The 25,645-nt window shown below is 31.7% G+C and overlaps 2 protein-coding genes across 2 annotated transcripts; one reads left to right on the top strand and one right to left on the bottom strand.

Annotated features, from left to right (window-relative positions):
- The first annotated feature begins 2,849 nt into the window (after positions 1–2,849).
- On the top strand, positions 2,850–4,608 carry LOC11418942 (U-box domain-containing protein 25). Its single transcript, XM_013606112.3, has 2 exons — positions 2,850–3,476; positions 3,795–4,608. Exons 1-2 carry the CDS (start codon positions 3,338–3,340, stop codon positions 4,550–4,552), a joined length of 897 nt encoding a protein of 298 aa, XP_013461566.1. The 5' UTR covers positions 2,850–3,337; the 3' UTR covers positions 4,553–4,608.
- A 4,836-nt stretch (positions 4,609–9,444) lies between these two features.
- On the bottom strand, positions 9,445–15,849 carry LOC11424003 (ras-related protein RABC1). The gene is made up of 7 exons (XM_003602576.4): positions 15,688–15,849; positions 15,418–15,559; positions 15,273–15,341; positions 15,120–15,185; positions 11,083–11,204; positions 10,361–10,489; positions 9,445–9,835 (listed from the first exon to the last, which is right to left on the bottom strand). The coding sequence occupies exons 2-7, from the start codon at positions 15,548–15,550 to the stop codon at positions 9,731–9,733; spliced, it is 624 nt and encodes a 207-aa protein (XP_003602624.1). The 5' UTR covers positions 15,551–15,559; positions 15,688–15,849; the 3' UTR covers positions 9,445–9,730.
- Positions 15,850–25,645: the final 9,796 nt, after the last annotated feature.

Below are 25,645 nucleotides of genomic sequence, written 5' to 3'. Positions count from 1 at the left end.
TTGATTAAGCACATGTTGCTCAATAGTATGGCTTGAAACGTAGCGGGCTTAATTAACACAGTTCTGAAAAGCTTCTTTTCCCACTTTATCGATTTCTCGCGCGCCCTATATAGTTTGGATTATATAACCCGAACGGCATAAATATCCCATAAAAACCTCCAAAGCACGTTAAAATATTTTGGATTTTATAATCCGATTAGGACGTGCGAGAAACTTATGAGGTGGGAAAAATAACGGCCTTCCGAAAATTTCTAGGATTTTGCGCTCAAGTATAAACTGCTCTATATTGCTTGTGGAGCTTGAAGGGAAAGTACTTCAAAGAAAATGGTAATACTCGACTTAGTCTCTCAAGAAAATAATAGTTCAAAGATTATTTTCATATATGATGCATTTTATTTTAATATGATTCATTTCATTGTTGAGAAATTAATATAAAAATAATCTTTCAAAGATTTACATAACAATGCACTAGTTGATCCAATATAAAGTTTATTAATATAATAAACTTTATGTTGTAGTAATTTGGAGTTCGGTTATAAATAAATAAAGTTTAATAACGAATAATTGTATTCATGAAATTTGATTGAGTGTGTATCCGTCATATTCAATTATTCAATATAATATTATATTTTTATATTAATTTCTCAACAATTATAGTATGTATCCGTCTAATAATTTAAATTCACGAGAAATAGTTTAGTTAAAAGTTGATAAGCTATCATTAACAGGGGCGGATCTCTATTGAGACCCCCAGGTGCTGTGGCACCCCCCAATAAAAAAAAAAAAAAAATTTGTATACTGAAAATTACTATAGTACCCTTGAATTCCCCTGATTGTTTTTGTCTGCTCTCTCTCGGTACCCCCTCTCCTCTCCATCCTCACATATCAAAACACCATTCTTCTCACCTCTCTAGTTGGTATATAGTATATTTTAAGTTTTAGTCTCGTGTTTGAGCTATTGCGGTGATATTTTTTGGATGAAATTGTATATAACTTTTATGAATTTCAATTATAATATTTAGTTCATATTTACCGCTCCCCCCAATATTTTCGGCAAGATCCGCCACTGATCATTAACATTAATTAAACGAATATTACTAGTTTTATCTTATGTCTCAATAGCAAACAAAATAGGGTTCAAAGGTTGAATTCTTTTACACTAATCTTTACTATAAAGTTTTTTTGGTGGCTATCTTTTTGTCAATTAGTTGTTTGGTCACTTTCCCTATTCCCATTTCTCCTTGTTGCCAAACTTACCTGTTCTTAAGGGAACACTTTTGTAAGCTGGTTTAGTTGTCTTTGCCTACCCACTTGACAGAGATATGCAGAATAATAAATCACTACTTAACCAACACTACACCCCCCCTTACTGATTAGAAGAAAGTAAAAAAGAAAATAGAGGTAGAACATTTGATTTTAAATTGCAATTGCAGTTAGTTACGTTAAAAGCTTTTATGCTGCGGATTCAAGGTTCAAACTCTGACTCATACATATTATAGAATGATGACTATAAACTATTCAACTTGTGCACACTGGACGGTATAAAAATAGAAAAAAAAAGTGTACTATATGAATTGTTTTGAGGATGCTGGGAAGAGTCGTATAATTTTGACAAAATGGCAATAGTTGTGGAAATTAAAAAAAGTTTGGCCAGTCAAAAACTCGAAATACAGATGAGTTAGTTAGAGGAGCAAAGCTCGAGATGATTGATGATTCGATCTTTTTTGACTCAAGATTCCTTCATTGCACATGGTTATTCTCTTGCAAGTGGATATACTCAAATTCTGCTATCTTCCACTTTACTCTACAAAGTTACTCAAAATAATGCATTGAGTAAATAGAATGTAATAGAAATGATTGTCTCAAACAGTATATTTTCACATGTACTAGTTACCTGTTAAAATCATACATTATCATTATAATTTGATTTTATTATAGTAAAACTTTGACTATTTCATTAAAATTGCATACTTTTCAATATCCAAAAGAATGAAAAAGCAAATCATTCTCTAAGAAGCTACCCTTTTAACTTTTCTTTCTTTTTGAATCTTGCTATTAACATAATGGGGAAAGGACGAAAATGCAAAGCAATTTGAGGTGAATTGAAATGATTATAGTTAATAATTTGACAATGTGCAATAAGCTTTTTTTTCAGGTCTGTTAGGATATCATTAGGGCTCATAAATGTGGCACTTGCTATTATCACAAAATTGACCGTTGAAAATAATGTTCATTTATTTTAACTGTACTGTTAAATTCAGGAAAGCAAAAGAGAGAGAAAATAAAATCAACAAGATATAGAATATTCTTTGTCATCCAGTGGTTTCTTTTCTTTGTATTATTATGTCTCCACTCACTAGCCTTCTGTGGACCGTTAAATTCAGCTCCTTCCTCTATTAAACACAGTGACAGTAGCAATAGTAAACAGCATAAAGAACATAGAATAATTAAGTAAAACAAAAGAAAACAAATTTCACACTTTTCTCGTAAACATTACATTGATTCGATTGAAACTGAACTGATTCAAACTTTAATAAAAAAATGTAATTATGATAACATGATCTTCCTAAAGACGGTCAATCAAATTCCATAGCATAAAATTATCTGCTGTAAAATTATAGATATTTCGCACTAATAACATGGTTGGAAGAAATGCCACGGTTTTCTTGCTTCTACAATTTGATACAGTTGTTGAATTCAAAGTTGAAGGACATTAACAATATTAATTTTTTCTTTTTGGTGGGTCAGTTTTGACTGGACTGGTATGGGGTATGTTGGGGACCATTTCCACAATTATTTAATATTATGTTGTGATAAAGTTCTCATTCCTACACCTCTAGATGTGGGGTGTTCTTTCCTGTTTTTTCCAACTAAATTTACACTTTTTATCCTTCTCTTTCTACACACTCTTTTCTGTCAGAAAAATACTGCAGTTTTGAATAAACTTCTCAATTCCCATAATCCAATATGGAATTTTAGTAAGTTCCCAACTTTATAAATTTTCTCTACCAATCACTTCATTTTCCCACTTTCTAGTTTCTACTCTTTGTCATTGCTTCTTCACCTCTCTCAAGTCTCAACTCTTATAACCAAAGGAGGCAAAAAAATAAAAATAAAAAGTTTGCAACTTTCTGACACCATCTTTATAGCATTAATTGCTAGTGTCTTAAAAATGCTTGTTTTGTATTGGCTACACCTAAAGTTCCAAACTTTAAGCTACCTCAAAAAAACCCACTTTCATTTCAAGTTCCATTAGATTAGATTCACCAAAAAAGACTTTGTTTTACACAACTATTTTCATCTTTTTTGGTGTGTGGAATCTTGAGAGTTTCTTTCCATGAACAAAGCTCAAACTGAAATCACTATCCCTCACTTGTTTAGATGCCCTATAAGTCTTGATTTGTTGGAAGATCCAGTGACTTTAACCACTGGCCAAACCTATGATAGATCAAGCATAGAGAAATGGATTTCTGCAGGTAATTTTACATGTCCTGTAACAATGCAGAAGCTTCATGATTTATCTTTTGTTCCTAATCACACTCTTCGCCATTTGATTGATCAATGGCTTCAACTTGGTGCACAATTTGAACCTTCTAGTAATAATTCTGCCACCATTGATTATTTAGCTTCACTTAAACACACTCTTGAATCTCATGATTCTACTTTAGAAACCAAGCTTAAATCACTTGAGAAAATTAGTGTTCTTTCTGATGAGTATTGTTCTTTCAGAAAATCTTGCTTCCAACAACTTAGTTTCTTACCTCTACTTTTGGAACTTGTTTTTGGTTTATCAGATTCTCAACTCTCAGAAAATCACATGGAATTTGTGGAGATAGCACTTTCTTGCATCCTTAAATTGTTACCTATTGTAAATTTGGAACCTCTAAATATCATCAAAGATGAATCTAAGTTGGAAAGGTTCATATTTTTATTTGAAAAAGGAACTAGTTCAATCAAGACTAGTTTGTGTCTTGTTATAGATCATTCAACAGCAACAGCACAAACAGAAGAGGTTTGTGAAGTACTAGGAAATTCACAAAAACTAGTACATGAAATTGTTCAAGTTGTTTTTAACAAAAACTATGATAAAGTTTCTGAGGCTGCAATTAAGGCCTTATCAGCATTATGTTCATTGGAATCAAACAAAGAGAGTCTAGTGAAAGGAGGAGCAATAAATGGAATCATAACATATATTTCAAGATGTGAAAATAGACAGAAGAATTTGGCTCCACTAGCAATGGCAACAATGAAGAAACTTTTGGTGTTAGAGAGTGGTAAAGAGGCATTGGTGAATCATGTAAATGGTATTGAAACTTTGGTGAAGATGGTTTTCAAGGTGTGTAATCAAGAGTGTAGTGAGAGTGCTGTTGAGATACTTTCAATTGTTTGTAGTGATTTTGGGAGTGCTAGAGAGGTAGCTATTGGAGCTGGTGTTTTGAGTCAGTTATTGTTTCTTCTGCAGAGTCAGTGTGGTACCAAAACAAAAACTAAGGCAAGAATGTTGCTCAAGTTGTTGAGATCCAAGTGGAATGAGGAATCAATGCAGCTTTAGATAGATTATACTAAATTGTGAATATAATAGTATTATTGATCAGTATTTGATTTGAATACTTTGCAATCTATTGATATCATCAGAATTTTAAACAGCATTGCCCTTTGGTAAGAAGTAATTTATATGAATTGTGACAAGTTTAGCCCTCACCAATTTAGTTAGTTTATCATATAGTAGTTGTATATAATAACGAGTAGATGGTAGACATAAGTGGTAGATATTTGTATTCCTTAACCATTTGGTACAGGGTTGATCTCTCACAACCTAAGAAAAAACATATGCTTGACCATTAAATGAATTAGACTTTGCAGTTGTACGTACATGATATCTTAGTTTATTAAAAATAAAAAGATTGTAGCCCAAGATTATTAATCAATGAAGAGTGGGAATTTATTTAAGAGGGTTGGACATTTGTCACAATCATGCAATTTGGACTATCGGATTAAAATTGGACGATTCACATTTTACTTTGTACTTTGGATTTAAAATAACAAACTCGAACCTAAACTTGAAACTCTTGATCATACAATCTGAATTGCTTGAATGTATATTTTTCGACAACGAAATTAGAAATAAAAACAACCTTATATGGATTAGGGCTCAGGTAAAAATATTTTACTAGTAAGTGGTAAGGTTTGATTGCAACATGTCAACCTTATACTCCCTCCGTCTCAAATTGTATGACGTTTTGAGCATTTCACACATATTAAGAAATGTAATTAATATTATGTGGGAAAGATATATTATGAGTTGTTTTACAAAATTGTCCTCAATAAATGATATGAGAAAGATAAATGAAGGAATTGAAAGAAGAGAGAGTAATAAATAGTTAAGGATATAATAGGAAAAATAACATTAATTTTTTCATTAGTATTGTAAAGCGACATACAATTTGGGACAAATATTTTTTCTAAAGTGACATACAATTTGGGACGGAGGGAGTACATACTTAATGGGGATTATAAAAGATTATAGTTTTTAAGTGCTAAAAATTTGACCTAATGTTGTCTTGTTTAACTATATATTTATGGAAAACTTATTATCATGTAGAATGTTACCTTTCACTCTAAACAAAATGCTTCATCTCATCTAAGTTCAAAATTTGTGAACTTGAGGATAAAAAAACAGAAAAAGAGAGAGGGAACATTAGTGCATGTTTGGTCAAGTTTGGTGGAATTGATTATGCAAAGTACCCTCATTAAAGTAATTTTTTTTTACTTATAGGCAGTGGCGGAGCCAGGAATTTTTAGAGTCTGGACAAAAAATTTATCGCAAAACGTTACTTCTTTCCTACAAATAATTTCACATTTCCTGCAGATAAATTCACATTTCCTACGGATATATCTTTCTTGCGGAACCTAAATCCTTGGCAAAATCTGCAGGAAATACATTTCCTGCGGAATTTACACAAAAATCCGCAGGAAAAGCTAAAAATTCTAGTAATGGTAGGGCTTGCTACAAAGAAAGTTGGAGCTGAGCCTGGGTACTAGCCCAGGCTAGCTGGGGGGTGGCTCCGCCCCTGCTTATAGGTTATAACCAAATAAAATTCTGTTCCATTTTACGTAAGATGTCAATTGCTATTTCTATTCTGTCCTTAAAAGAGTAGTTGAAAGGTCATATCCATACAAATTTCAGCTTCGATAACTTTCTAAATTTATAAGTAAAAAAAGTTAATATTCCAGTAAAAAATGGTAAAGTTAATTTTACAAGTACATATTATTCTTTACTAAAAAAAAGTACATATTAATTTTTTTTTTTGGGTACATATTACTCTTTTTTCTAATTGAAGTACATATTATTCCTCATTACAGACTTTTTCTGTTTCAACATTTTTATTACAAAATTCATTATTAAAAGAAGTTCCACAAAGTAAAAGTAAAATCCAAAATATCCTCCTGATATTGGACATGATTCAAGTCAAGTAATGATATATATATATAAATGCAGGTACGATCCATCTTATTTACTATTTGTTTATTTGTTTTGACAAAGTGTCGAGAAAATATACGAATGGTATACTAGGTATAAAATATAAAGAATAATGCGTATCTATTAACATATATAAATACGTAGGTGAGTACTCCATTATATTGTTGCAAAATATATACGATAAATCCAAACATGTTACGATACACGATCTAATTATACATATAATGCATGATTAGAGAAAAATGACATGATAATCAATTGAAAATTACATTTGATTCGACAAGAATAGAGTCACTTTCTTGACTACATTGGTTCAAGGAATGATTTTATATAGACCTAATTAATAATAGGATACTTTGAATGCTTGGTCATGATTGTATTAAAAAGTTTAGTTTGACAAAATTGTATTTATAAACCAGCTTAACCACACAAGTTAATTACATTATCTTATGCTACGTACATGTTTTGGTAAAATGACGTTTTAACACAATCATATTATAGTTCCTCAAAAAAAAAAAAAAAAACACAATCATATTAGATTTTATGTGAAAGGCAAATGCTTTCAAATCAAATTAAATTAGTTGGTGCAGTCATTTTTTCTAGTTTCTCATAGAATTTTTGATAAGAAATATTCAACTCTGAATCACATTTAAATATTAAATATGAGTAATTTTTTCAGCCGAATTCAAATATTAATTCATCATGTTATAGGAGACTAACTACTTCCGTCTGACTCCAATCTCGTTGGTGTTGTGATGATAATATTATTTGGTAGGTGTATATCTTTCTTTAACTTTGATGCAACAATTTTTAAGGCTTCTTAATTACCACTACTACTAGAGACACTTCACATCCCCATGATCCGGGGCTCCTAAAGTGTCATCTGCACCTTTTGATTTTAGGTTGAATAAATTGAGGGCACCAACTCAAATGATTTAATAGGACAAATTCTCTTGTCACCTTTTTCTTTTCCTTATTGTTGCTCATTTGGCTTTTATTTCTTATTTTTTTCCTCCAACCAAAATTCGACTCCATCTTTAAAGTGATCTCACTAGACACAACTAAATACTTGGACAAAACTTAAGTATAGCTCCTTAGTATTATAGAATAAAGACAAATAATCTTATAAAAAATATATTGGTTTTATTGGAATTTTAGTAAAAAAAACATTAAAATGACAATTAAAAAAAGGAGAAAACAAATTCAAGAGTGTGATGGATCCTATATATTCATTTTCAACCTTCACTTTTTAATTCAATATAGAACTTTTATCTGATTAGAGATCCTTTTCATATTTCAATTATAATTTATAATAATACATTTAAATTCATTGATATATTTAAATATATTTAACATGAATTATTAAAGAATTTGGATATATATTATATCATATTTCAATTATAGTTTATAATAATTCATTTAAATATGCGGAAAATTAATGCTTACTAATAAGTTTAAATTACTGAAAACGTTTACAAAACTATAATTAATTAATTCAAAGTACAAAATATAATATAATAATATTCCTATTTACTTAACTGGACCAACCTGATAGGTATAAGAGACTTTTCTATGGCTTTTGGTCTGGCTTTTTTTTTTTAGCTAAATAAACTTATAAATTTTTTTAAGTCTTCTCTATTAAAAAAAAAGTTTAACCCATGATAGGTTAGGTCTCTTATTCACATTTCAAATACCAACAAAGTGAGTGTGTGGGGTGAGTGGTAATTCAATGATTGCCAACCTTATGATAAGAGTTTAATGCATTTTTGTGGACAAGAAGGAGAAGAACATGTCCTTGGCCGAACCCAATATGTTGCACCAATTGGCAAACAATTTCCACTGTCTTCTCTTTATGTGAGTTGATATAAATTGAAAACAATAGCATATATGTCGACATGTTGCTAATTGCTTAGGTGCAAGTTGATGGGACTTGGGTTCTATCCCTCTCCTCATGTCCTTATTACTTGTACAGGAAAAAGGGCCCAAAGAGTTAGGAGACGTTGATTGTACTTAATCCCAACTTTAACCTCAAAAATCTTATTCCTATAAAGAATTGGTGAGGGAACGAGTGACTGCACTGTGCTTGGAATCATTGAAAATCCTGTGTTGAAATTTGGTTGGGAGAAGACAACTAGTGCTGTTGTGGGCACCATTTTAATTATGATATTCAATCACACACACAAAACAAACAGAACATACTATTAGTATTAACTAGGTATTACGAATATGAGAAATGTTAATTCGATTAAAAAATTGTTCTCTTTATATAAGGTGCAGATATGATTTCATTTCTTTATTAATTTTTTTCTCTTAAGAGTCAAATCAATAGTTTATAAATGATGTATTTTTATACCGTGTCGAATACGTTTAATTTTTAGATGTTCAAAAAACATCCTTAAAAAAAAATAAAAATTCAACAACTATCATCTCCCAAATAAAAGTTACTGGGTATCTTTATTTTAATTTTGTCTATTTGTTTTACTAGATCTTGATTGTGTGCTGACCATGTACGAGTCGTTTTAAATTTACATTAATTTTATTAAAATGAATTCTTGGAATTTTTTTAACATGTTAGATTAACTCTGATGAATTTGTGACGTAATATTTATTCAGAGTTTTCTTCTTTCAATAAGTTTTGACTTCTAAACACACTTTCACTCTATTGCAAACGCTATTTGTTGATTTTTATTTTTTGTAATAATACCAACACCGCAACGTTGTCATTCCTTTATTCATTCTTTTTTTTTTCTTTATAATAATTCTAGTTGTCTTTTTTTTTTTTTTTTTGTGTGTAATATTTATCAGAAGGGTCAACGGAAACCAGCGTTAGAAGTCCATTTATAGTTGAATCAAACAGACACCCATAATGCTTTTTAGAGTTTAGACCGATCAAAAGGTACACGACACCTTTGTCCAAGTTTCTCCTTCTTTTTTTTCGTTCAAATAAAATAGAAGTGTTCAAATAAAAACGAAGTGTCCAAACATTGTATACAACTAAAGTTGGATTCCATAACATATAATAACATCAAAATCCAAATAAATAAAAAACCATAATCATTATATTACAAATATTCCAGACAAATCAGGAGCCTGGGTTCTTTGCTTTTTAACACTTCAGCTGCTGCTAAATAACCAATAAGCTAGCGTGTGTTAGAACTCTGATTCTGAAAATGTATTCGACGAACACCCTTTTCTTTGCAATCTTCATCGACACTACTGAGTTTTAACTTTGAGTGAAATGGCATCTTCTTAGCAACAACCACTTGTGGATGCATCGGACTGGGGCTTGTCCTTGAAAATGTTCTTTTTGTTCCCTTTAGAACCTTCGGCTAGGAGGCTAGGTGTGTCCAAAATCTGGGTACGTATAAAGACCAAAACTTACATATGTTATAACAAAATATGCTTGTATTCCATGATGTTAGCATGTTTGATTATCACAACTCAAAATATGCAATTCAAATCCATTTCTCCCATGTACCATTTTTCCTTAATGTTTCCAATTTGTGTCTCATCAGAAACAGATGATATGGTTGGCGTGTTTGGATTCCCCCTACAGCAGCTGTGGGGACTTTATTTTCAATTAAACATTTGTGTCTTTCCCAATTATAAATAGGAGGCGTATCTATGGAAATTCGAAAGGATTAACATGTTATAAGAGTTAAGAGGAACAAATTATGATCTTCAAGTTTATATCGATGATGAGGGAGTAATAATATGCAGCAGACCAATAAGAAACTTTAATACTGGTCTGGATTCAGAAATTTTAATGTGTCAGTGCGTCTGCTTGGAAGTAGTATGGTTAAGGGAATAATAATATGCAGCAGACCAATAAGATACAAAGGTAATGTAAGAAAATAGGCAAACGTGTTCTCAACATACCTTCAAAACTAGCTCTTCAAAGCAATGTTGTACGTTAACTCGAGTCTTGGCACTGCATTCAATAAACAGGCAACCATATTCCCTTGCAAAGTCTATTCCCTCTTTCTTTGTCACAACTCTGTCACTCTCCTGCGAAGTAAATATTATCCATTTGCATGTCAACTCCTCTAGTTGGATGCATGAGAGAGAGAGAGAGAGAGAGAGAGAGAGAGAGAGAGAGAGTAACATGCTCTAATTCAATGCATAAATCAGAACAATGATGATTCTTAATGGGCCACAATGGAAATAATGGACCATTAATATAAATTCATTATTTACATTTAATTTAAATACTATGTAAAATCATACAAATATACTGCCTCCTTATGTTTCTTATTTAAATAAAAATCGAAGGATGATGACTATCCAACTACAGAGACTTCCTCACAAGTCACTAAAATTGAAACTGTAAACACAACAAAACAGACAATAGACAAGTATGCTAGCCCAAAAAAAGATCTCCATAAAATCCCCTTTGTGACATTCAATAATAGAAACCACGCATAGATTTCCTCCCAAGTCACGCCTATGTTGAAATCAGAAAAACAACTATATTCCATGACAAATGGGAGGGGAGAAACTTCTGATAGAACGTTCAGGAATCATGCTCTGTCCATAAAAATAAAGGCTAAGTACTCAAATGAAAACCTTGAGATAATTGTAGACGTCCTAAAAGAATATACCTTATCAACTTTGTTTCCAACAAGCATCTTGATGCAGTCCTGATTTGTTGAATAAAGGTCTACTTCCTTAGCCCATACTTCTGAGAGATTTGTAAATGTATCTCGTCGAGTAACATCGTAAGCTGCAGCAGTTTAAGGAATGAATTGCAGTTAAACAAAACAATTTCAACAGTTCATCTACAGTTTCCTAAATTTCACAGACAGTCAGCATAATGCAAATTTCCAGGTGAATTCAGTTAATAAATTCAATGAAAATTTTAGTTAGTTATTGAATTGCCGCCACAGCTCCGTTAGATGAAAGAGCACTTACTTAACATGCCATAGCATGATATATGTAAGAAAGTATATTTAATAGTGCACACCTGTCAATATCATATTTATGAGGGTGTATTGAATTGAGATTTCATGGGATTTTAAAAATAAAAAAGTTTTGTGGTATTCAATGGTATTCAATCAAGACTTTTATAGAATATAAATAAATCTTGTGGTATTCAATTAAGACAATCAAGATTGTTTGTTCAAGGCAACGAAATCTGGTGGTATCCAAATGAGATTTCCCCAGACTTATAAAATGTCTCTTGGTATTGAAAAGTATGTAGATTTTAATAGATTCTTTTGTGGAATGGATTTCATGAGACTTTTTAGTTGAAAATACACATAACATACTCTTTCAACAATCTCAAAGAAAACCATGAGACTTTCTGAGACTTTCATAATTTTTTTAGCAGGGTCGTAACATTTCTTGTTTATACCACTCTCATACACACTTCTTGTTATTATTCATAAGCCCCTTTTTGATATTATTCCTTTTCTACTTTTTGAAAAAAAAAATGATATTATTCCTTGTTCACAGTACATTTTATTGTTGTGTCTTTTTTTTTTTTTTTTACTGGCGTTGTTTATGGACGTTGTTGTTCATGTTACAGTAAAATAAATATTGTCCTTGTGCACGTTACATATTTATTATCATTATATTGTTGCTTCTCATATGTTCATGTTCCTGTAACCAAAAAAAATTGTTCATGTTCAAGATTTTTAGGTTTTTTTCAAGCCATCTTTTTCATCTAAATTTATTAACATTATAGATTCCAAGAGAGTTTATATTAAAAAGTAATGTAATTATTACTTAATAAAAAGTGACAGTTTATATTACCAAGACAGAAAATTCTATTTATAGATTCATTAACCAGTGCCCCCCGGGGCACTGGTTACTGGTTAACAAGACCCTTGTTTATTGGAGAATGTTAACCAATGCCAGCAGATTATTTTGTTGTTGTTAGATACCTAATACCTTACGATTACTGTGCATGATTTGTTATTAGTCAATTTCATATTATAAGTTTATAATCTTTTGTCATCCACCACCGTTCATTTTGAATTTTTCTTAAAATTCATACAATCCTTTCAAATCCTAAAATCTCATAAAGTCCATTGAAATCTTAAAAAAAAACTCTATTATAAATCCATTTTCAAAATCCTGATTGTAAAGAGTCATTTAAAAAAAGTCTTCTAAAATCCAACAAAATCAATATAATCTCGCAAAATCTTTTAAAATCTTCAGAATCTTGTTTGACAAAATAGTCTCTTAAAATCTTAATCCAATACACCCCCCTTAGAATAATAGAGTGGAGTCGCCGTTGGAAATACTTAAGTTTGAAGGGATTATAAATAGGAATAGTTGCTGTGAAAAGAGAAATCCTTTGCGGAGGGGAAACCCTTTGAAAAAAATAATAGTCTCCATCTCCAGCTTATTTTTCAATAACACAGTTCTACTAATTTGAATCTATCTTGCTTCCATTACAACTTTTTCTGGTTCCCAATAAATTGGTCCAACCTGCCAAATCTTTGGCTGAGGGAGAAATGAAGGTGGAAGCAGTGTCATTGAAGGAGGCAATGATAATGGATTGCAGCCATGTCTGTCGGAGTCTAACATTTATGAAATCAAAAAGATGTTGTATCAATAATGATAAGTTAAAAAGGTTGGGATAAGTTAGGTTTGTTAGTAAGTTAGAAGGGATTATAAATAAGGTAAGTTAGGATAGAAGGGGTCATTTTGTACATCTGATAGTTGTTGTCAAAGGAATGTGAAGGGGAACCCTTGAGAAGAATTCCATTCTTCGCTTTCTGTTCACTTTTCAATAATACACTTCTATATTTTTTTATCATTTCTATCTTTCTTTCATTATAGTTTCTCTGAATTTAAAACAAAATGATCTTTATCCCACCCCCACCCCAAAAAAAAACTAAAAACAAAGTGATCCAACTTGTAAAACTGTTGTTGGAGGAGAAATGAAGGTGACAGTTTCATTGAAAGAGGAGACCAACAATCATGGATTACCCTTGTCACTGAAGTCTAGCATTTCTTGAACCAAGAAGACGTCGTATTAGTTCATTGAGATGCAAGGAATCAATTGTGATGAAAAAATGGGAGTGGTAGGAACCACTATGATCAAAAAGAATGTCAAAGGGATTGGAGTAACCAAAAAATACAATGGTCAAGAGACGGAGAAACAGAAACTTGATGTTGAAGGGAAAGGGTGGAATTTTGAGAGTAAGAAGACGAAAGGGAATTCGTAACCGAACAAAAACTGTGGAGCATACAATGGAAAAATCGAATGAGGTGACCAATGAACATTGGTCTCAGGCTCAGCTGTTGGAGATCAAGGCGAGACTCAGTGAAATAGATGAAATCAACACAGCTCTTTGTCGTCTAATGTAAAAATAGGGATTGACAAGGGAGGATGATGGGTTCAACCTACAAATTCTAGGTGGAATGAAGAGGACCAAAGAAACCTCAAATGATCATAGTAGTCTGAGTGTGGCAGCGACAAGACCGTGTGTGGGCAAGAAAGATGGGTGATATAGGACCAATCCATCAGCCTGTGTCACTGAAAGGTTCTCAATAGATGAAGCCACAGGAACAAGCAAACACAAGGATAGAATCGGAGCTTTACCTAGTGGTAAAGATACTTGTATTTAAGTTGGATGGCGATGGTGGAGAAGGCACTGACCACAACCGATTAGAAGCCAAGTCGATTATTCATGTTGATGCAACAAGGAATAATATGGAAATTGTGGCAAGGAAGAAACAAGGAGAAAAGAGAACGGAAGAAAGATGTAACCATACAGAGGTGAGAGGTAAAACAGGGAAGGAAACTCAATATATGGATACTGTGAGGGTATGGTATGAGAAAAGAGGAGTGAAAACCTTGAAATTTGAGTCTCGGACAATCCAGGTAAACCCACTGCCTCCACTAGAACTATCAGGAGTTGATTCACTTACAGTGCCCAAAGAGATCCAGGTAACACTGAGTCTAGTAATATACACATCCTGTCGAAGCTACAAGATGCTAGCCCAGTTATGATAGCAGTTAGGTCATTGTTAATTTGATTTTAATGAGCAAAAAAACAAATGGGAGGGATCGGCATTCCATGCTTGACCTAATGGGCCATACCCAAATGCATGTCGATAATGAGATCCATGAGAGAAGGATAACTAGCAACGCCTACCAACCTAACTTATTGTTGAACTTAATCAACGAAGTCTATGGAGTACAAGGAGGGGAAGATGGTCATTCTTAGACTATGCCTGCAACAACATAAACCAGGGATAATCACAAAGCTATTGCCATTGTAACCTATTTGGATCCTGTTGTGGAAATTACACAAGTCAAATCTATGCAAAGTTACAAACAATGGAATGTAAGGAAATTTTGGGAGGCATCATTAAGTTATTCTCCTAAAGCTACAATAATGCCCAGAGAATGATGTATTTGATTTAAACATTATTAGAGTTCTTTGTGGACGGAAACGCTTGGGGAGAACCTATTCTGTATTTTCTATAACGCGGTTTTATTTTCTTTTATCCTTTCTATATTTCTCTCATGCCAATTTCTCCAGGTTCCAAACAATCATTAATTGTATAGTTAAGTTATAAAGAGCTACACAAATGGGTTTCAACACTCACAATAAGATTGAAGTGAAATTCTAAGATTCATCACAAATAATAGATCAACATATAAAGAAATGAAACTCACCCATAATGATCCCTTGAGCGCCTCGATAATAAGAACTAGTTAGTGTTCTGAATCTCTCTTGACCAGCTGCATAATTAATCATCGTATCATCATATATACATTTAAACACTACTAAAGTGAATCACAAATAATGAATAAAAACAATGTTGAGACCTGTATCCCAAATGGCAAGCTTCAACTTTTTACCGTCTATAGTGAAGTATTTGACCTTAAAATCAACACCTACACAATGCAATGGTTATGAATGATACCATGACATGAAGAATGAAATGAATAAGGAAAAAAGTGAGTGACTCACCGATTGTGGGAGATAGATTTTCGAAAGAATCAGAAGTGAAACAGAGGAGGAGACTACTCTTGCCAACACCGGAGTCTCCAATCATCAACAGTTTGAACACATAATCGAATTCCTGAGGCGTACTCGAATCCATCGCAATTAACTAATTCCATCATAAAATAACAAAAAAAATTATCTATAATCAAATTTCAATGCATGTTTCTGATTCATTTAATTCTGAAGCTGATCATTGAAATCAAAGTAGAAAGATCAGATGAAAGATTTTCATACCTGGGAATTAGGAAGATGAAATCATGGCATAGAGGAAAGAAGAGAAGATGGAATTTTAACGTAAAAAATGAAAGAGGAACCGTATCCGATTTACCAGGTCGCCGTACCACTTTCTTTCTTTTATTTTTCTCATCTCATCATCGTACATGCATCTCGTATAAAAATTACAAACTTTTCCTTTAAAAAAATATTAATAAATTACAAACTTTTTTATTTTTATTTTCTTTTTTCTTAAGAGATTTTTATTTTTATTTTCATTGACGTATTAAAAGGACAATAATTAATTGATGTCTTTTTTTATTTTTATTTTCATTGACATATTAAAAGGATAAATCCAGAAGTCCTAGCTCAACTGGCAAAATGCCGAAATTGTTAGGTCGGATGTCGTGATCGAGGTTCGAATCCCGGTACCTCTACTTATGTGTGTGAGTTTATAATGGTTTTGTCATTTCATCTATCTACCAAAAAAAAGGACAATAATCAATTGATGTCTTTATGACGTAAAAAAAAAATTAATAAAAATAAATAGCATGTTGTTTTTTTTAAACGAGATTTAAATATGTAAAAAAACACCCCCTAAAAAAAAAGTATGTAAAATAACACGAGATTTAAATATGTTTTTAGTCGATATAGGTTAACACTTTTTGGTTATGTTTCATGTATTTTATTTTATTTTTTGAAAAAGTTTGATTGATCAAATTTATTCGTTAAATCCCTTTAAAAAAAAAGTACATGAAATATCAAATTTGTCTGATGATACCCTAAAGAAAGTATTGTTGTACACCATCTATCGTTGTTATAAGTAAAAGTTCACTTTATATGTTCATTCAATAAATGATATATGTGGTCTATTATATAGATCACATACGTCATTTATTTAATAAATCTTAAGAATAAATTTTTATTGGTAAAATTACACTTTTAGTCTCTTAGTTTAATTTCAGGTAACAGTTTGGTCATTTATCTTTTTTCATTGCAATTTGATCCTTTTTGTCCATTTTCATATGAATTTTTAAGTTTAAAATTCATGATTTTATTTTCTTATGGTATTTCAATCTTCAAATCTATGATTCTCGTCTATGTTTGCATAAGAATATTAGATTTGAAACTTGAAAATGTATATAAAAATGGATAAAAAGGACCAAATTGAAATGAAAAAAGATAAAGGACCAAACTGTTACCTGAAATTAAGTTAAGGGATTAAAACTATAATTTTGTCATTTTTGTTTATTATAGTCACCGAATGGTGTATGTTAAAAAACACATGTGGCAAACAGATGATTACACGACAGACAAAGATGTGGCAAATGAATGACAAGTATGATACATTGTCGTTGACTCTTTTTTTTTTTTTTGACTCGAACCTTTGTTTATATTATGCATGATCCCTATCAACCGAGCTTACTTCACGGGAGATTGTGGTTAACTCATTAAATATGAGGGATTAATTTCCAAAAAGTCACAATTTTGAAAATCCCTAATTTCTTCTTTTTCTTGATCATGTCTCGTCCTCTTTCTTCTTTATCTTGTCACCGGGATCTTCTTCTTTTTTGTCTCATCTACGTATTTTATTTGTTGTTAACTCTGCTCCATTTGAATTGTCAAAATTTGGTTGCAAAGAAAAACAACGAAGTTCATTTGTTAACTTTCATCTATATATGTATATATACTATTTTATTCTTTTTTTTCTTCTTATAATTCTTCTCAAGTGTGTTAGTGTATTCAAATATTTATGATCAACTAAATGTTTTCCATCCCAAGTATTATAGCAACAACAATTATCACTTTTTAAGATAATAATGACATTATAGAAAAATAAAAAAAGTAAAAAGGAAGTAAAAAAAATACACAAAAAGATCATACACAACTAAATGAATATAAATCAAATAGTAGAGAGAGAATTATTTATTTTAGGTATGTAACATGGTTTGCATGTAGCTCTTCTCTACGCTTTTTTTCTTCTCTTCATTTGGTATTAAGTTATGGCCTTGTAGTGAAAGGAAATCACTTATTTTGAGTATATTGTTTCATGGGTTAATTAAGTTTTTAGTCCCTATAAATATTCACAGTTTTGTTTTTAGTCCCTTCAAAATAAAATTACGTTTTTTAGTCCCCATAAAATTTTCCATCAGCATTTTTAGTCCCTATAAAATTTTCCATCAGCACTTTTAGTCTCTGTCAAAAATTTCCATAAAAAATTTTGGTCCTTAAAATGCTTAAGGAAAATGTCACAAGGACTAAAAAATGTAATTTTATTTTATAGAGACTAAAAACAAAACTGTGAATATTTATAGGAACTAAAAACTCAATTAACCTTTGTTTCATCATCTGTCAACTACTACTCCTACTCTCCTTCATCATAGTACAAAAACTATTTTCTCCTTATCAACTAAAAAGAACTATTTTGTCCCATTATAATTACCCTTCAACAAACAACTATTGTCTCAACATTTAAAACATCAAGGTTAGTATTATATATTACTCCCTCCGTCCCAAATTGTATGACGTTTTGGGCATTTCACACATATTAAAAAATGTAATTAATATTGTGTGGAAAATAGATATTATGAGTTGTTTTACAAAATTGTCCTTAATAAATAATATGAGAAAGATAAATGAAAGAATTGAAAGAAGATGGAGTAATAATTAATTAAAGTTATAATTGGAAAAGTAATATTAATGTTGCATGGGTATTGTAAAGCGACATATAATTTAGGACAAATTTTTTCTCCTAAAGCGACGTACAATTTGGGACGGAGGGAGTAAAAAAGTTGCATCGGTATTGTTGTAGTGACACTCACACACAAAAACACAAACAAAACATTTTCATTTCCAAGTACCGAAGAACACAATCGTGTAACCAAGGAAGGTGAAGAGACAAAGGAAGAACAAAAGAGTGAACTTGGGTGAGTCTAAAAACATTTCTAACTCAGATTCAACTACAAACAACGTTAATAATATGGTAATGTTTCGAACCATTTTCTCTTGTTTTAACTTTTTGATTTAAATCTCTTTATTTGTTGGTTAATTTGTGATGTCTATGTTTTTAAAAAGTGCAGGTTGTAAATTCTTCGTATGAGACGATGAACTTGATGGACATCCTTCATATGTCTCTCTCATAACATTTGAACCATAAATTATTTAAGGGCGTCGGGTTGTGCATTGTCATCTACTGACATGAATTAGTCTTGTGATTGCAACTATGCAAAGCTTGTGAAAGACATTACCGATATTGTAAAATATTTTGTAACTAAGAAAAAAGATAATATGAAGTTGGACAATGAAAGGGAGAAGGGAAAATTGACTATAATTGTATATTGGATTATATTCTTTCAATATTTGGAGATGTATATTTGATGAGAACGATGTAATGAATGTTACCTATTTAAATGTAACTTTCGTATGGTCTAATGTAACCTTTTGTTTGTATATTTTATTATGGTTTTTTTAATGAATGAGGATCTTAAAAAAGTGTTGTATCTATTCAAAATTGTCACATAATTAACCTATTTTCATAAAAGGTTTACACATAACTAGAATGACATAACATATTCCCGCATTCATTTCATAACCTGTAAGAAAATTTTGGTTTGACACGTAACTTGTTTTCACAAACTAAGTATAATGCAAAAGACATTTCTTAACATTACCTTGAAATTGTCTTAAATAATCAAAACATATATAGTCAAAAGGCGTATGAACTTGTCTTACACAACCAAAACTCACGACCATTGCAACCATGAATCATATAACAAGTCTCAATTATCAAAAATTCTTAATCATTGTAAAAATAATAGCCAAGATACATAACAATTTCACTTTGTTTCAAGTTACAACATATTCAAAGTTTTTTTTTTTTTTTACAAAACAAAATGTTCAAGATGCATAACAATTTCTCTTGTAAATGTCATTTCAATTGTACCGGTCGTAATATTGATATATATTTTAAGTTTTTCTTTTCTTTTCTATACAACTTTAGAACATCAGACTTTGTTGTTTTTAGAAATTCCCTTAACTTCATAGTGTAAAAAAACAATGCAAATCTTCAATCCCGTCATGTTCAACAAAAGAAAATGATAATTATTCACGACAATTGTCTGAGCAACCTTCTCCCTATACTTTTCTTGATTTAGTGATAGATAAGAGAAAACGTCTCTTTCGACGCATTTCAGCAAATGCTTGTTAAAATTTATTGTGCCACTATCATCTTTTACAATGTAAGTATTACCACAATTTATGCATTTTGCCCTTGACAATCCTTTCTCGCCAACATACCTCTCAAAATAAACCTAAGCAGACAAAGTTTTTGTCTTTTTTGAACTAAGGATTGAACTTTTATCGATCTTCTTCATTGAACATATTTCCTATACAACAGCTACAACAAGAGGTTAAAAAACTAATAACAGAGTTAAACATCCATACACCAAATCATAAGGAGTAGAAGTATGGTTAGTTTCACTGATTTGTCTCATAAGTAGGGGTGTGCATAAAAACTAGTTCACATGAACCATAACTTTAAATCTAGTCAATCAATCCAAAAAAGCCCAAACCAATATTTACAAAAACGGGCTCAGTCCAATTTTAAAATAAGATAACAGTTTGGGCAACCATTTATCAAAACTTGGTACCCGTTTCACAATCCATATTTCTCAAAACCTCAAATATGAAAACTTGATTTCACAAACCCTCAAATTTGAAAACACGATTTCACAAACCCTCAAATATAAAAATGTGATTCCTTCACAATTCTTCTACTCCAAACGCGATTTCACAAACCCTCAAATTAAAAAACATGATTCCTTCACAAATCTCAACTTCTTCACAAATATCAGCTTCTTTCTTCACTTTCAAAAACCCACACAAATCTCTTACGTGTGGTTTCAACTTTTTTACAAATGAATCAAGAGAATAGTTGTACACCTTCCAAACTGAACCATACTATATTTGTGGATTCAACTTTTTTACGTGTAACTTGATCCTCAATCAAGTAAACCAAATCCGGTTTCTTCATAGATCGTTTTCTTGGTGTCCATAACAATGTTTTCAATGGTAAAAAAATAATCTGGTTCAGGTAGCATGAACCGAATTGAACTGTATCGAACTGATTTTAAAAAAATCCATTTTATTTTTCTGAAATTAGTTTTTTTATCCGAAATGTATCCATAAATCTATTATGGTTCAATTTGGATAATGAGTTTGCACACCCATACTCATAAGTATATTTGTTCATTGTTTTCTAACCAACAAATAACATTATGGATCATACAATGACAAGATATAACTAATAAACAATAATTTACCTGCAATACAATGATATATTCTCTAATATGTAAATATAATTTTTTCACAATGCGAACAAATCACCGTTGCTTTGAACTTTTAATAAGGGTATCATAAACAACAATACCCCAATTATGCTTTTCAATCGACTTAAGTCATCTAGCAATTCAAAGTACCGACAATGCACAATAGAGGTTGAATTAGGCAAGAAGAACTTCGTCAAACCAATAAGTATATAAAGTCGTCAAAATTCTCCAACATCTCCATCACTGTCATTATTAACAAGTATTTCAAATATGATTTTTACTATAATGTCTTCCCCACCAAACCAATATTTACGTAACACACATGCGGTCTTCTTTGAAATCCACTTTTTTTTGCCTACTGTGTGAAAACACACAGTAAAACATTTTGTCCTATTTTGTTTATGAAAACTCAAACTCTTTTCATCTCATCATTTTACTAATTATCTAATCAACATTCCAAATATATCAATTTTTTTCTAATAAAAACATTAATCATATATACATAACAAAAAGAGAGGGCTCTCTCTCGAAAAAAACGCTCTCTCTCTCTCTCAAAAAATGCTCTCTGACCTCTGTAATTGAAACGCGCCGCCTCCTCCTCTTGCTGGTCACGATGTAGACGACGGTGGTCGTGGTGTGACGATGGTTCATCCGTCCACACCGCCTCTCGACCCTGATCTTTCGGTGGTTCGTCGGAAGTGCGGGTTTCCAGGCGCGTCTGTTTTGTCTGATGGCTGCGCTGGTGGTTTGGGTTTGCTCAGATCGTGCCACCGTGATTGTTATCTGGTTTGTTCTGTCTTTAACTTGCTGAAATTCTGGTGTGGGTTGCTTTGTCGTCGAATTTGTATCAGATTTTGGGTAAGTTGTGGGTTTCTGCGCTTATATCTGTTGCAGATCGGTTTTTAAAACCATAGCTGGTGCTGCTGCGGTGGTCAGTCCCATAAACGCGGCTAGTCTGTGGCGGCTGCGGTGGTTGTAATCGGTCCTATTTTATTCTTAAAGGTGGTGAGGGCTCGAATGGGTGTTATTCGCATCCACTTTGTTGGTCCTTCAACTTTGGGTTGTGATTCGAATTTTGGTGCTCGAAAAGGCGATGGCTTTGTGATCGTGGCCTACTTCAGGTTGATTCGTGGTCGTAAACTTGTTGCGGTTTTCGTCGCATTAAGTGGTGTGTACATGAAATTGGATTGTTTCCGTGTTGGCGAACAATTTCATTTACCAGTGTTGTTACAAATGAATGATCTTTGTTATTGTTCGTAATTGTTAGGCTTGAAAAGGCATTGATACCTGCTGTGATTGTCGCTTACATGCATGGGGTTGTTGGAACATGAATTTGATCGTGTTGGCGGTCAATTCATTCGTCGTATTGAGAAGAGTAGACTCATCTTGGTCTGATGCTCGTCAACCTATATGGGTCTTCAATCCGTTTTGATCCTCATAAACTGTTGGAGTATGGATTGTTTTGGACTCGAAAGAGTCGTCAATGCTTGTTGCGAGTGCAAGGAGTTGATGGTACATGATCCGCTCTGTGTTGACAGTCGGTTCATTCACCTGCTTTTAGACTCGGTTGGTGCTGGCAAACATCGTTTGTTAGAGTTGACTAGGGTAGAATCAAGTGTATTGTTGTTCTTGGTTGTATTTCTCATTAGGGTTGACACACTTGGATTCACTAGGTCAGGTTTTATGTCCCCCCAGTTTTTATGTATTTTTTCCTTTTTTTTTTTTTTAATAATATATATGAGCATTTGACATACGTAGGCTTAGAGTGGGGTGTCAACTTCGTTGAGATGTCCTCTATTCTTTACATGTCATTTTGTTCTGGCTTTATCTAAAAAATAAAAAGAGAGTTTACGTAATCAATAATAAGACAACAACGCAACGTATGTTTGTTGAATGAATGAAAATTGTGCGAATGTTATATGTTGTTGAAAATTTGTACACACGATAGTAAATAACCAAAACAAATTATCATAAACATGATACTGAAAATAAGGGTGGCCATGATTTTCCAAAACATGTCCAATTTTCAATTTCAAAATTTCTACTAAAAAAGATAAAAGCAAACTAGTATGTGACAATAATATGCACGGCAAACATAATTCATGGACATATTCTCCATCGCTCATACAAATACCTCGTTGATAGTTAATATATGCATAATTCTAATACTTAATTATTATAATGATCAAACTTGAACGTCTATTTCTTCTATATATATCTATGAAAATAAAACATTTCCTAATCTTTAATATGTACTTTTGTCCGTAACCTTATGAGCACAAAATGATCAATAGAATAACAAAATTGATCAAACTCATTTCCTTCTTTACCCTATTTATTCTACTATTATATAGACCTTTGTATAAACAATATATTTTGATATTATCATACTTCACCTTTGATATTGCAACAAAATCATTGAATTCATGTTTATTTTGTAACAATACTCACAACGGTGACAAGAAAAATAAATAAACATTAAGCATCCATATGCATAGCATGCACAAACTGATTTTAAGTATATATAGTGAGATATTTATTAAATGAACATTTACAACTAATTTTATGTTTTTTTGTTTTGTTCAGGGAAACGTAGTTTATGTTAAAAACCTAAAAATATTAATAGTGGAGAGATGTTGAAATTCCTTGAAGTTGTTAGTTACCTCACCTTGATTGTTTTGGGAGTGACGAGTTCTAGCGGCGGCGAAAACTATAATGATGGCTAACTCTCTCACAAGATATCATACAAAAATTATTCAAGATATTTGTACCATGAGTCAGGATCCGTTGACATCTGGTGTCAACGAATTCGTTAATACTAAATCACATATGTTGATTTAATTTAATCCAATAGTTTTTGTTAATTTACTTAACAATGCATGTGAACCATCACTACATGATCTTTTATTCCATAGTTTTCCATCTCCTTCACGTGTCTGTCCCATTTTTTCCATCTTTTATACAACAATTTACGATCTCCATTACACAAATCTGGGGTAATTCTTGATTTTTTTTTTTCTTTCTATTTCTCCATTACCCATTTTGATAATGCTTTCTAACATGGATATTTTTCAATTACTGCAAGATGGAAAGAAAATAGTTGCCGCATATTGAATGTTAAATTGAATATTCACACATCTTCAATAATAATTTTATAAGCAGAAAAAAATGCAGTGCCCCGATTTTGAATGAATGATGATCATCGTCATCATAATTGATTACAAAAAATGCAAAACCTTCTTATCGTTATAGATTAAAGGTGCATCAAGAGTGCCGAAACCGTACATAAGAGAGCGAGAACCATAGATTGAGGAAAATGCAGTGATGGTGTGATCAAACTCATGTGGTGTATTTAGTAAATTAATTTGGACCATTAGATTAAAAGAAATAAATGGCTAGGATTTTGTGTCAACGAATCCATTGACACCTGATGTGAACGGATGCTTTTGTGGATATGTTGTTTGACCAAACTAAATAAATCATCCATAAATACTAAATGAGACATTATTCGACCACTTCTATCAGCTCTCAACACCTTTCACTTGACATATGAATGAACACTCGTAACATCCAATCTGAATCATGTCCTTAATTGAATTATCTGGTAAACCAACTTCACATAATATACTGAATAAATGACCAGCACAACATGTCACATGCCTTAGTTTTTTTTCCTTGACTAAATGTTACAAGCCTTAGTTAAATCCCCTTAAATAGCAAAGTGTCCAATATTTTCAATCTTCTTATTCATACTATGATTACTTTCATTAGCAATAATAATGTTCTCGTGAATACTTACAAGGAACAAACCCAATTTAAAAAGGAGAAACAATAAGAGAAATATACTCTGCCAATTGGTTAACAATCACCTTACAGAAAGAAATGAGATAAAATTGGTTAACAAATTCCTGTCTAAGAGTGTTTTATCATCTTCTAGAGCTAAGATTATGATCTTTCCTATGCAAGCAAGTGTCTTGGACAGTAATAACACCCATGAATCATTTTACTCCCGCTCTTTAAAACTACATTAACTTTTTGCAGAATAAAAATACTAGATAATTTGCATAGGAGATTGTTCTGGGCCTCATAAACCCTATATTCAACCTTCCCTCATTCAATTCATAAATAATTAAAGATATTTTAACATCTATAATTAGTTATGTAAACAAACATTTATTTTTATTATCAAAATAAAAAATGATGACATATGTTATGATCCCGACTAGGGGTGGGAATAGGTCAGGCCGTTCATCAGGGACCTATGACTCAGCCTACTAAAAGTCCACTCGTTTAATAAATGGGTCAAGTTTGAGCTTTTTAAAAAGCCTATTTATTTAATTAGGTCGGACTTAGGCTTATAAAAAAGCTTATCAAGCCTATCAGGTCGGCACGTATATGAATATATTACATTTTTCCATATTTATTATTTATATTTATATATATCAAAAAGAATTACTGATCCTTTAATAAGATGTACTTCATCTAACGAGGCAAGAGTTACTCAAACCAAATACCAACCACCAAAAATTAAAAGATAACACACGGTACTCACATCAATAAATTTTACAATTGTGTTTTATTAGTTTAATTTGTATCTAATTAATGTTTGTTTCTATTAAGTATACTGCACAAATTAAAAGGAAAAAAATTGA

This window comes from Medicago truncatula, chromosome 3 (assembly GCF_003473485.1).
Source record: "Medicago truncatula cultivar Jemalong A17 chromosome 3, MtrunA17r5.0-ANR, whole genome shotgun sequence".
Lineage (NCBI taxonomy): Eukaryota > Viridiplantae > Streptophyta > Magnoliopsida > Fabales > Fabaceae > Medicago > Medicago truncatula.
This window is presented reverse-complemented; position numbering and strand designations above follow the sequence as displayed.

Bases quoted from the DNA above. Each gene is read 5' to 3' on its own strand.
- LOC11418942 (XM_013606112.3), top strand. From the start codon at position 3,338: ATGAACAAAGCTCAAACTGAAATCACTATCCCTCACTTGTTTAGATGC. The intron at 3,477-3,794 runs GTAATTTTACAT...TTGGTTTATCAG, and splicing joins AGAGAAATGGATTTCTGCAG to ATTCTCAACTCTCAGAAAAT.
- LOC11424003 (XM_003602576.4), bottom strand. From the start codon at position 15,550: ATGGATTCGAGTACGCCTCAGGAATTCGATTATGTGTTCAAACTGTTG. The intron at 11,205-15,119 runs GTGAGTTTCATT...AAACTGCTGCAG, and splicing joins CGCTCAAGGGATCATTATGG to CTTACGATGTTACTCGACGA. The intron at 10,490-11,082 runs GTATATTCTTTT...TTTACTTCGCAG, and splicing joins TTGGAAACAAAGTTGATAAG to GAGAGTGACAGAGTTGTGAC.